Source organism: Enhydra lutris, unplaced genomic scaffold, assembly GCF_002288905.1.
Source record: "Enhydra lutris kenyoni isolate GAN:26980312 unplaced genomic scaffold, ASM228890v2 scaffoldscaffold13, whole genome shotgun sequence".
In the NCBI taxonomy this organism is placed as follows: Eukaryota; Metazoa; Chordata; class Mammalia; order Carnivora; family Mustelidae; genus Enhydra; species Enhydra lutris.
This window is the reverse complement of record NW_019154097.1, coordinates 52,524,359-52,535,836: the sequence shown is the minus strand read 5'-3', so window position 1 is coordinate 52,535,836 and position 11,478 is coordinate 52,524,359. Positions and strand designations below refer to the sequence as shown.

The 11,478-nt window shown below is 63.7% G+C and overlaps 1 protein-coding gene across 1 annotated transcript in view; it reads right to left on the bottom strand.

The window, feature by feature from the left end:
* LOC111146193 (Rap associating with DIL domain) overlaps positions 1-11,478 on the bottom strand; it is a 79,576-nt gene that overhangs the window by 4,956 nt on the left and 63,142 nt on the right. Inside the window, exons 6-8 of the mRNA XM_022501633.1 lie at positions 4,516-4,628; positions 3,122-3,359; positions 2,241-2,413 (exon numbers count right to left, since the gene is read on the bottom strand). Coding sequence (XP_022357341.1) covers positions 2,241-2,413; positions 3,122-3,359; positions 4,516-4,628 — 524 coding nt within the window. The remainder of the gene's footprint in view (positions 1-2,240; positions 2,414-3,121; positions 3,360-4,515; positions 4,629-11,478) is intronic.

The following is an 11,478-nucleotide window of genomic DNA, read 5'->3' as shown; positions in this document are numbered from 1 at the left end:
CCTGGGATCATGACCTGAGCCGAAGGCAGAGGCTCTAACCCACTGAGCCACTCAGGTGCCCCCCTTTTGGTTCTTTTATAAAGTCCTGTTGTTATTTTACAGACACTAAGTCTTCTCTTTATGAAGAATTTTTTTTTTTTTTTTAAAGTTTCTTCTCCCTGAAGTCTGTTTCAGGGAATGGTGAACTGTGGCCTGAGGCCTATATTTATAGGGCCCTCAAGCTAAAAATGGTTTTCAGATTTTTATAAAAGCATTAAAACAACAACAAAGAACGTGGGATGGCCAAATTCTCCATGGCCCACGAAGGCTGAACTATCGACCACGCCGCCCTTCACAGAGAAGTCTGCCAACCAGATCCATGTCCCCCACCCCCTCTCCCCACATCCGTCTCTCGTGTCGGAACCCGCTCCCTCCCATTCCCAGAGAGGGAGGGAGACTCCCTGAGTCTGCCCGGCCGGCTCATGGCGGGACGCAGGTTGGCACCCCCCAGGCTGTCACCAACCATCCAGCACGACCAGGCCAGCCTCCTGCCATGGGGAGGGCACAGGCCCCCGCCGAGCCGGCAGCACCCAGAAGCTCCCTGGCCCCCAGGAAGCCTCCTTGCCGTCTGCGCTCTAGAACTCAGCCCGGGCGCCTGGCCATGCGGAAAGGGACAGTAGGACCCGGCGCCACTGCTTAGTCCTCTTCCTGTGCGTCTCGCATTAACGAGGGTGGCTGGGCACCGAGTGGGGCGCTGGTGGTCCGTGACCTCCATGCGCGCATTTGTGACGTCTGGGCCGCAGCCCCTGTGGCAGGGCAGCCACGACAACTCCCAACAGGCAGCCACGCGCCCATTCCTGTGAGCAGTTTTAAATGTTTTCCGCAGTTTGACAAAGACGCAGTCATTACTATTCGTCAACGTCTGTGCTGAAGATGTCCCCTTCTCTGTTTCCACACTGGCGGTTGGTGACTTCCCACTTCCGTTCCGCTCTTCAAAGAGCTGCTCAAGGCCTGTTGCTCCTCTGCTCTCTCTTCACACTGCTGGGTTTGGCTGCTCCCGGGCCAGGATCTTCCTTCTCGGGCCGGTTCTCCACGCGTTCTCGGGCCTTTTCCGCAGCTCAGACGGTCACCCGCCTCCTAGCTTGACGTGTCGCATCTCCTCTGCGTTCTTTCTCCGTGGGGGCTCGTGCCACCGAGAAGCCGACCAAATGCCCCGGTCCCATCCGTGATCTGCACCCACATGTCCTGTTTCTGAATTTTCTCTGGTGAACCCATGGGTCACTTTAAGAATAAAACAATCCAGTAACTTAACATTTTGACACCTGAGCAGGATCTAGGCCCCAGCACGTGGGAAGTTGTCTGTACCCGCTGAGCGATCCGTGGCCATGGGGCCCTGGCGTGGCCAGCATGAGGCTGAGGTCGCTGTGCGGGCAGCTGGTCACACCCCGCGGGTGCGCAGTCAGCCAGCAGCTACCACCGTTACTTAAAGCACCGGTGACCCAAAAGCACGTGAGCCCGTCTGCGTGGTGACCCCCAGGCTGAGACGGAGGCTCAGACTTGACATCAGACAGGTGGGTCTGTGGTCCCCATAGGGGTGTCCTGCTGGCTATGCCCAAGGTGCCCATGGTCCTGACGCTCCCAGCGGCGCCAGCCATACGGACCCCTCCCCAAGGTCCCTGGGGCACTACTGCCAGGCGGGAAAGGGACACCACTGGTTCGCTTTCATGGGTCATCCGTGACCACTGTCCGGTAGCTACCGGGGGGTTGGGAGGGGGGTTCCTAGCTTCCTGTCGTGCCTCCGACAAGTGACCACACACAGTTCTGGGGGCCAGACGTCCCCAGACATGGGGCCGAAGCCAAGGAGCCAGCACGGCTGCATCCTCCTCGCACACATGGGCCATCCGAATCTGGCTGAGGCCCATGCCCAGCTTCTGGAGGCCGCCACGGCCCACAGTCCCTCTGCAGAGCCAGCTGGGCCATCGAGTCCCTCCTCCCGTCCTCTCTCGGACCCAGGCTTCCGCCTCCCTCTTCCGCTTCTAAGCATCACGTGCTTAGACGGGGCCCAGTGGACAAGCGAAGGAGGCCCCCATCTCTGAGCCCCTGACCTTCATCACACGTGCAGAGCCCCCAGCCGTGTGGGGTCAGACGGTGCAGGGCCTCCTGCCTGCAGGTGGGCACAGCTGTGGGACAGAAGCCTTCTGCAAGCTCTCGGGGCCCCAGAAGCCAGAGACCCTCGCCCGATCTGTCCGGCGCCCCCCTACCTGGATGAGCTGCGCCCGGGGCGTGGCCAGCAAGTTAAGTGTGCAGGAAAGCTTCCGGAAGAAGCGCTCCCCGGCCTCCCCGTGGCCAGCACTCCGCATCCACTCCAGGAGCTGCTGCAGGCGGGCGCAGGCCTGGACGCCGCGGGGCCAGTGGAAGCAGCTCAGAGAGGGGCCTGGAGCAGGGACACAAGGTCACACCTGATGCCCAGCAGCCCCTCCCAGATGGCGGGCATCCCACCTCCCCGACGCCTGTCCTCCCTGATGCAAAGCCTCTGAGAACAGGCCTGATAACCGAACACGGGTTTCCAAGGCCCCTAGCCTGCTTCTGGACACCCCTCTGGGAGGGAGGGCTGGAACACCCACAGAATCCCAAATGCAAAGACTATCGCACCTACAGCCGAGGACCCCTGCTCCCACCCAGATCCTGCCCATGGACCCCGACCAGCCCTGGAAGGTCACGCTGGTGATGTGCCATGGGTCTGCTGCACGGCATGGTCACGTCCCTGTGTCCCAATGGGGCCCCCTGGCTGGAAGGAACTGGCACCCCAAGACCCTGGCAGGGAGGAGAGCCAGGGGTGCAGAGGCCACGCCCCTTCTCTGAGCCTGTCCCTCCTCGCTCCCCGCTGGGGCTGTGTGGAGATAAAAGGAACCAGAAAAGGCCTGTGCAGGCCCCACCCCTACCCTGGGGCGGCTCTGCAGACCCTGCGGGACAGTACTGCTCCTGGAGGTACCGGCTCTGCCACAGAAGCTGCTCTCCTGGGCCTCGGCCTGCCACCTAGACCCCCAGGCAGTGAGACGCCTCAGCAGCCCCAGTGCCCGCCAACACCCACTTGGCTTCTCCCGCAGCAGGGGTAGGGGTCCCCAGCGCCCCCGGCCCTCACCCTTGTCCAGGAGCTGGTTGAAGAGCAGAGTGCTGGAGAAGAAAAAGAGGTAGGCCAGCACCTGCGAGGCGATCTCGGGGTGCACCCGGAACTGCCGCAGGAGGTCCATGGTGGCCTGGTACACGGACACGACATGGCGCAGCTCCTCAGGCAGATGGGGGGCGGAGCACCAGCTCTCCCTGCGCTCCGTCTGGAAAGGGGGGCACTCCAGCAGGGCCGGGAGGCAGACGTACAGGGACTGGGGGCGACAGGGAAACACCAGCTGCACACGAGGCCTTGCCTGGCCTGAGTACGCGTCCTGCCGGACACGCCCCAGCCGCCTAGGGCCAGCCCCGGGTAAAGGTGCAGAGGACACCCGGAGGGGCAGACAGCCCTGGCCAAAGGGCTGCCAGAAATGCCCCACAGGTCTGGGGGGGGAGGGGGCTGTGCCCATCCTGTTTTAGCAGACAGAAGAGTGGCCAGCAGGCAGCCAGCTGGTCTCTCGGTACCGGCGCACCCCTCCCGCGAAGCCGAGCCGGGCACGGCAGCCTGGGCGCCAAGGCAGCAGTCCTGGCGGAAGGCCAGGGGGACGGCAGGCACCCACACTCGTCTCGGGGGTGACAGGGCAGCATTGGCCGCTCCCCAGAAACAAGGTGAATGCACACCTCCCTGGGGAGTCCTTGCTGCCACCACCCCTCAAGGTGATCCTGGGACAATAGGTCAAGGGCCACGCGCATCCCCACTCGGACCCCTGGGCATGTGGACTGGGGGCTTCTCCCCATTTGGCCGAGACACTGAGGCTGTGTCCTCCTCAACACGGGGCTCCGCGCAGCTGGGAGCAACTGAGCACAGGGCTGCCTGACTCAACCACCTTAACCCCATCGCTTCTCCGAGCACTGTCCCCAGCGCACTGTCCCCAGCCAACCCTTCTTGCTTCCTGCTGGAGAGCAGCGGGGGCCAGGCTCCACACGCCCCAGCAAATCCATCCGAGTTCACACTCACTCTCGGCAAGTCCCCTGGGCTCCCCCAGTCAGGACCGCCTGCCACAGGGGCCCCTCCTCCCTCCACCTGCCTGACCCTCTCCGACCCGGAGGCTCCATCGCCCTCTCTGCTCACCGCAATGGCCACCAGTGCCCACGGAGGCCACGCTCCACCTTCCAAATCACTGCCCAGAGCCTCCAGCACCGCGGGCCCTGCACGGCTGGCGGCCTCCCAGGACAAGGGCGATGCGCACAGGAGGTTGAGGAGCTGGGAGCCAGCCATCGAGGGCACAGAGGCAGCCATTAGAGCCCCAAATCCTCGAGCAGTGGTGGGGCGAGCACCCATCTCCTTCCCGGCGCCCCGCCCCCAGCCTGGGTGGGGGGGCAGGAGGAGAACCCCCCGCCGCGTGGGAGCGAGCCAGCCACGCGCCGCACCTTGGAGACGTAGTACACGCACTGCTGGAAGGCATGCAGAATGACCTCCTCCAGCACCGCCATGGCCTCCTCGCTGGCCGTCAGCGCGCAGGAGAATAGCGACTCCCTGGAGCCTACGGGGAGACAGCAGCACACAGTCACCCCTGGAGTGCGCAGGCCATGTCCCCATCTGGGGTTTGGGGCCGCAAGAGCCAAAGCCACCCAGCCCGGCCGGCTGCCCCCCCCCCAGCCCGGCTGTCGCGCCTTCCCAGGGCCCTGTACTCCCAGGCCCAGCGATGCCAAAGCCATGAGAGGTGCATCCGCAGCTCGTTAGTGAGCAGACTCCGGACACGTTTTCTGCTGGAACCAGCAGCCCCGGCAAGAGCAGATTCTGACCCAGGTCCCCTGCAGCCACTTCTCACTCCACACACAGGTCAAAGGCACACTGGCCAGAGCTCCGAAGGAGACCGTCACTCCCCAGAACTGTGATGTTTCCGAGAAGACAGAAACCTAATGGCCTACGTGCCCTGTTCTCCCCCCAGCACCCGGGAGAGATCCCCGGAATCTCTACAGCCCCACGGAGGGAGGCAGCCTTGGTTCCATGCAGGTCCCCCAGAACCACAGGCCCAGGGGTGTCCACCTCCCCCATCAGGCTGGAGCTGAGCCTGGGCGGCTGGCAGGGAGGCTGCCCAGCAGGGTGACGGGGTGCCCGTGGATGCCCGCTGATTCCTTCCTTCTGGGAGGGGTTTCTGCAAAGGCAAGAACCCCGGGGGTGGGAGGGGGGACGGGGAATGTCCTGAAGGGCCCCCCCACCGACACGGGAGTCACGCAGCGCCCCAGCAGCACTCAGCCGGAGTGCCCACGGCCCGGTCTCCCGCCCGCTCGGCAACTCGCTTCGCTGCGGAGCCGCGGGCAGGCAGCCGGGACGCGTGTGTCCCACAGAGACGGGCGCTGCTCATCTTGCTACGGCCTTTTCATTCCCACGCAGCGCAGGTTCCACGGTCTCGGGCTCTCCTCCCAGTGCTGGGAGGGAGGCACTGGGTCTGACGGGCTCCAGGAACACAGAATGGAAACAGAGCCCCTCCCCCCGCAACATCTGGATGCACCACTGTTCAAGGCACTTCTCTTTGCAGGGCTCGGGTCTCTCCTGCCCCTGGGCCCACAGACCACCCCCGAAGGGCTCACTCCCCTGGAACCCGCCAGAGGCCTGCCCCACCTGCCCAGGGTCCTCCCCTGAGCCCGGCTATGGGGTCGCATTTGGGACCGACCCTGATGGGGTCTGGCTGCTCCCGGCAGCCCCACTGGCTTTCAGAGGAGAAGTAAATCAGGCAACGTTGGGGGTCCCATGGCTTGGGGGAGCAAGAGGCTCTTACTAGGCTGCTGGGTTGTAGCAACCCCAGGCTTTCAGAAGCACGCAAGGTGCCCACTGCTGACCACGGCCCCTGTAGATCAAACGTGACCCCCGGCCGACCGAAGCCAGCAGGACCCGGACCAAGGAACCAGTTCCGAACCCTCTCCCTGGAGCGGGGCCCAGACCAGGGGACCTCCAGGCGGCCAACTTGTCTGAGAAAGCCCACCTCTACCCCCCGCAGGGGCATGAGGGCTCTGGCAGAGGAGGGACGGCAGAAAGAGGCGGCGGCCAGGACTCTGCGGAACACAGCCATGGGGAGGCTCCCGGCAGATGCCACATGGGTCTCTCTGATGCCACGGGGAAAACCAGCTGAAACACTTGCTCCCGTGGTGCAGGCTCTGCTGGGTTGCTCCCAGATACAGGGTCCCTGTGCTCAGTTTCCGACCAAGCTGACACTCACAGAAGCCCTTTGGGGGTCAGGGGCCTGTACTTGAGGCCCCCAGATCCATAATGGCTAAGGCAAAGCCACGAAGGCACCCAGAGAGCTCTCCGTGGATAAAATGCCCCCACCCCTGCTGGGCCCACCTCCCGGCTGCCCGTGGGAGGGAGGCGTCCTGGGTAAGAGCTTGGAACAACCGAGATTGTTTGCGGAACGCAAAGGCGATTTTCCAGTATTCAGGACGTGACATCTGTTTTCAGAATTCTTCCCACAGAAATTTCCTGCTGAAGGTCAGGAGGCCGAGAGGCGACTCTAACCTGGCCTCTGGCCTCTGGCCTCTGCTGATGTGATGTTTCCTCCAAGCTCTCCAGCGCCTGCCCCACACAGGACACTGTTTGTGGGATGCCCGGGTCCTGCCACAGCTTCCCCGGCCCACACACTCCCCAGGGTGGACAGAGGCGGGGCCCCGGCCACGCAGCAGCTCTCTCTCCCAGCATCAGCCAGCCTAAACGACCTCCAGGGCCAGACCAAAAATAACTCCCTCCGAGAGCAGAGGCAGCAGCTACGGAAGTGGAGCCCCCACCAGCTCCAAGTAGCCCGTTTAACGCAGCCAGATGCGGGGTCCCTGTGCTCGGGCAGCAGGCCCGACGGGACCCAAAGACCACAGCCTCTCCGCAGAGCGTGTGAAACCAGGGCAGACGAGATGGGGCCGCGGGACTCACCCACCAACACTGTGCCCAGAAGCCACGGCAGCAGCAGTTCTCCCCGCTCACTCTGCTGCGGCCAGGATGGGGGGACTTGCTGTCAACACCCCCAACCTCAGAAGGGCCACAGGCGCTTGGAGACCAGCCAGAGGCCCAGTGCTCCCCGGCCAGCGCCACGTCCAGAAGAGGGGCCCCTCCGCTTGGAACCGCTGGAGGCCGCAAGGAGACAGGCTTCAGAAGAGGGAGGCCCGAGGTTCTGGAAGCACCAAGCTCGGGACAGCCCAGTGCCCTGGCTTTGGAGACGCACAGGGAAGACTGTTTATGTCATATTTGGGGGAAAAAACCAGGTAACGGGCTACTTCAGGCCCAGGCCTTGGGACAGAGCACATAGCAGCCTGTCCCGCGAGGTCTCACTGGACGCCTTGCACAACGTACACCCAAGGATAACAGGGATGGGGGCAATAGGTCAACAGGCCTAAATGCCCACTGGGACACAGAAGGTTCCAGTATATCCCTCTACATCTCCCCAGAAGCCCTAATTCCCAGGCCCCAGAAGCCCAAGGAAGTTCCCAATGTCCCTTTCACTTTGAGGTGGAGGATAAGAAAACACAAAGAAGCCATGACTGACGAGAAGGGACCCAGACACAGCGGCTGGCTCTGTGTCCCATCACCCCGACACGTCCCCACCAGGCCTCCTCCACTGGCTCCACGTGGCCCAGCACTGGCCCAGCTGGCCCTCCGGCCCACCCATCTGCAGAGCTCCCAGGCGGCTGAGCCAGCACACAGTAGGACAGCCTGCCCTGTGCAGACCACCGCTCCTCACCGTCAGTCACCAGGAGCCCCTCAGCTCTGGTAATCTAGCCCCTCCTGGGGGCTCAGCAGGGTCCCACACCACCTGGACAAGGTCCAGGGCCGGGTCCAGGGCCCCAGGCTATGTGCTCGGGGTTCTCCCACACGGAGCCCACGGCCACCCCCCGGGAGACACAGCTAAGCACACAGACGCCTAGCTGCGTCCGGCAGACTGAGCCCACAGGGGAGCCTTGGCCAGGCCCAGCCTGCCTGCCTGGCTTCCCTCCCAGCTCCGGGGGGAGCGGGGGGTGGGGGAGCAGCCTTCAGGGGCAGGGCCGCTGACCACGCCTGCCCAGGACCCCCCCACCACAGGGACAGAGGTGGGTGAGCGGCTCTGGTTTTGTTACAGGAGTGAAGGAGCTGGATCAAAACCCGGTTCACCCACGGAAGGCTGTGGCCCCGGCCCCTGGAGCCACCCCACCCTCCTTCCCCACTCGTTCCTGGGGCCACGAGGCAGACACGTGGCAACTGAAGTCACAGCCAGCCTCAGGGCCAGCTGAAGCCACGCTCTTCTGGAAGCCCCCACCTCTGGCTGCCCCAGGCAGTCTCTCCCAGTGCTGCCATCTCAGGTTCTGCGGGCACATTCCCTGCCACAGAGTCCCGAAGCCACCCAGCCCCTGGGGCACCGTGTCTCCTCTCAGAAACCCCAGAGCCCCCAGTAAGGGAGAGCCCGGGGCCGAGGCACCGCATGCTTTCTACCAGCCTCCCCCGGCGACACGCAGCGGAAGACACTGAGTGCATGACACAACAGGGGACACGAGGCTGGGTCTGCCTGACCGCCAGGGTCACCCCCTCTCAGAGGGACCTGGACACAGTGCCACCTCCCTTGGTTTGAGCAGCCGACTCCAGCCTGGGATGAAGAGGGGCCGGGCCACTGCCCCCCCCTGGGGGCCCCCCTGTCCCCACACTCGCCCCGGAGCGGCAGCCCGCACCTGTGACGTCCAACTCCTCCTCCAGACTCTGCATGTAGAGCGGGCACTTCTGCTGGATGAAGTAGAGCAGCTCCACCGAGTTGGACATCCAGAAGAGAATGTGCTGCAGGTCCGGGACCAGGCCCGCCATGGGGAAGCTGGCCAGGGACAGGGGCTCCTGGCTGCCAAGACAGAAGACCCAGAGTTAGTCCCGGACGGGCCTCCAGGAAGGGAGGCCAGATCAGCACTGTGCACACAAGGACGTTCGTTCCAACAGGACACCAGTGGGACCCCAGCAAACCCACCGCGGCCCAGCTGGGACAGGGGGTACACAGACAAGCCGCGGGACACGTGGGCTGGAGACGCACGCTCTCCAGACGGTGCAGGAAGGGCCACCAGGGGCCACAGCCCTTGGGAAAGGATGCTTGTAAACTCTTCTCGCATCTTCTCTTCTGGGACTGAGACAAGGAGGGAGCGTGGAGGAGCGCGTGGGTGTGTACGGGAGGGGGCGGCCGGCGGGCGGGAGCAGCAGCCCGAGTGTCAGGCTGTCGCTGACGCTAAACCAACAGCAAACGAACTGCTGTGGGAGGCGCGCGAGCAGGATTAGCTAAAAACTCCTGGTCGTAGTCGGAAGATGGTATGGAGACTCCGTGGGTCAGACAAGGCCCTGAGAGCGCGTCACTGGGAGACTTAGGGTTAACAGTCAGGAAACCAGAAGCTGCCCAATTCGGGCCTGGTGCTGCCTACACAAGCTCTTCACACGGACTCCCCTGGTAGGGCCGCACGTGTCGCTGCAGCTCGTTAAATCAGAAAGCTTCCAGGCACCGGGCACAGGGCTGGAATCTTCCCACCCCTCTGATGCCCATTACAAGCCTGGGCCACAGCTAGCTCGGGCTGGAGGTAGCCCTGGGGGCACTCCTTCCTCCTGAGCCGGCACCTTGAGACTCCATGCTCCCTTTCTGGGGGATGATGGCAACATCAGGGCCACCTGTCTCCTGGGTCCAGCGGGGTCTGGCCCAGCCCAGACCCACCCCAGGCCCCTCTCCTCGCCTCTGGTCTCCTGTGCACCAGCCCCTGGGATCCAGGACCTTGTGCCTGTGGCAGGAAGCCCCCAGCACTGTCCTGAGCCACTCTCCAGAAGTCCGGGGGAGGAGGCAGCGAGGCCATGCCGAGCTCTGGGGTTTCCTTGACTGCAGGCGTAAGGGCCAGTCTCTCTGGGCCTGATGTCCTGTCCTGTCGCACCCACTCAGCGGAGGCAGGTCAGCAGGCTGCGCTGTGGTGGCCTCTGAGGATGCCCGAGCCTGGTGGCTGCAGGGCCAGGACACGGTCTCCGGGGCCAGCATGACTGTACCCAGGGACTCTCCTGACAGGTGAGCACAGATCCGTTGAGCAGCAAACCACCCAGATGTGACTCAGGTCTGTCTGCGAGGGACAGCGCCCTGGGTGCCCGACGGTGCAAGGACCCCGCGCCAGAACAGCGACTCCGCAGGCCGACCAACAGCGGCAGGCCAGGCGGCGGCATCTGCGAGGACAGTGCTGTCCCCGGGCCTGGCCAGAGCACAGGGCCCTTTGTCCTGCCTGGTGGGCATCACCGCAGCTCAGGGACTTCCTGTCGTTCATGATGGTCACAGCCAGGGTCACGGTGGTCGGCTTGTGAGGCAGCCCCTGTGGGCCCGGGCGGGGACCTCAGGCTCCCATGTACATGTTCCTCTCGTGCCTGCAGTTTCATTGCTCTGACGTAGCTTCGCTCGTGTCACTGCGGTGTGACCGCTCTCTCTGCCCTGCTCCCCGCGAGGGAAGGCAGTGGCTTTGGGCCGGGTGTCCTTGCTCTCACTGCTAGGTAGGTCTGCGGCTGCCGCCCCCCGCTCGTCTTCCAGAGCCCCGAGTGCTGCGGGTCAGTAAGAAAGGATCAATCGGGCTCTTTGGAGCCGAATTCCATTGTGTTTCCCACATCCGCGGCCCTTCTCAATTTCACCCAGAACTCAAAGGGACAGAAGGGCCTCTCCTGACAAGCCAACCACCAGGTGTGGCCAAGTGGCGTTTCGGAGTCGAATCGCAGCACACCTGCCCCCGCAGGCCACACGCAGCAGTGCACGAACTCGGGGAGTCTGGGCCCTCCCTTCAAGTGAGCACGGAGCAGAAGCAACAGTTTCACGGATGGGACCCCAAAAGCAGACAAGTGGGATGACCTCATGCTGCCAAGCTCCTGCACAGTGGAGGAAGCCACAGCAGAGTGAAAAAGCCACCCACGGCACGCGAGAAACACTTGCAAACCCTGCATCTGAGCGGGGCTAGTTTCCAGACCCGGGAGGAACGTCAATCATTCGAAAGCAAAAAACACTAACAACCTGGATAAAAAATGGGTTGAAGACCTGAAGAGAGACTTCTCCAGAGAAGACCTCCAGACGGCCAACGGGCACGCAGGGAGGTGCTCAGCCTCGCCAACCGCCAGGTGAACACAAACCAAAACCACGACGCGCACTCGCCTCATACCTGTTGGAGTGGCCGTCGTCGAAAGGGCAAGAGATGACAAGTGTCGGAGAGAGTGTGGAGAGACCGGAGACCCTTGTGCACTGCTGGGGGGTGGGTGCAAAAGGGAGCGGCCGCTGTGGGAAACAGGACGGACACCCTCAGAACATGGACAATGGCGCCGCCGTCTGACCCGACAAGTCCACGTCTGCGTATTCACCCGAAGGAACCGATCGGGATCGCCGAGCGGTGCCCGGGTCA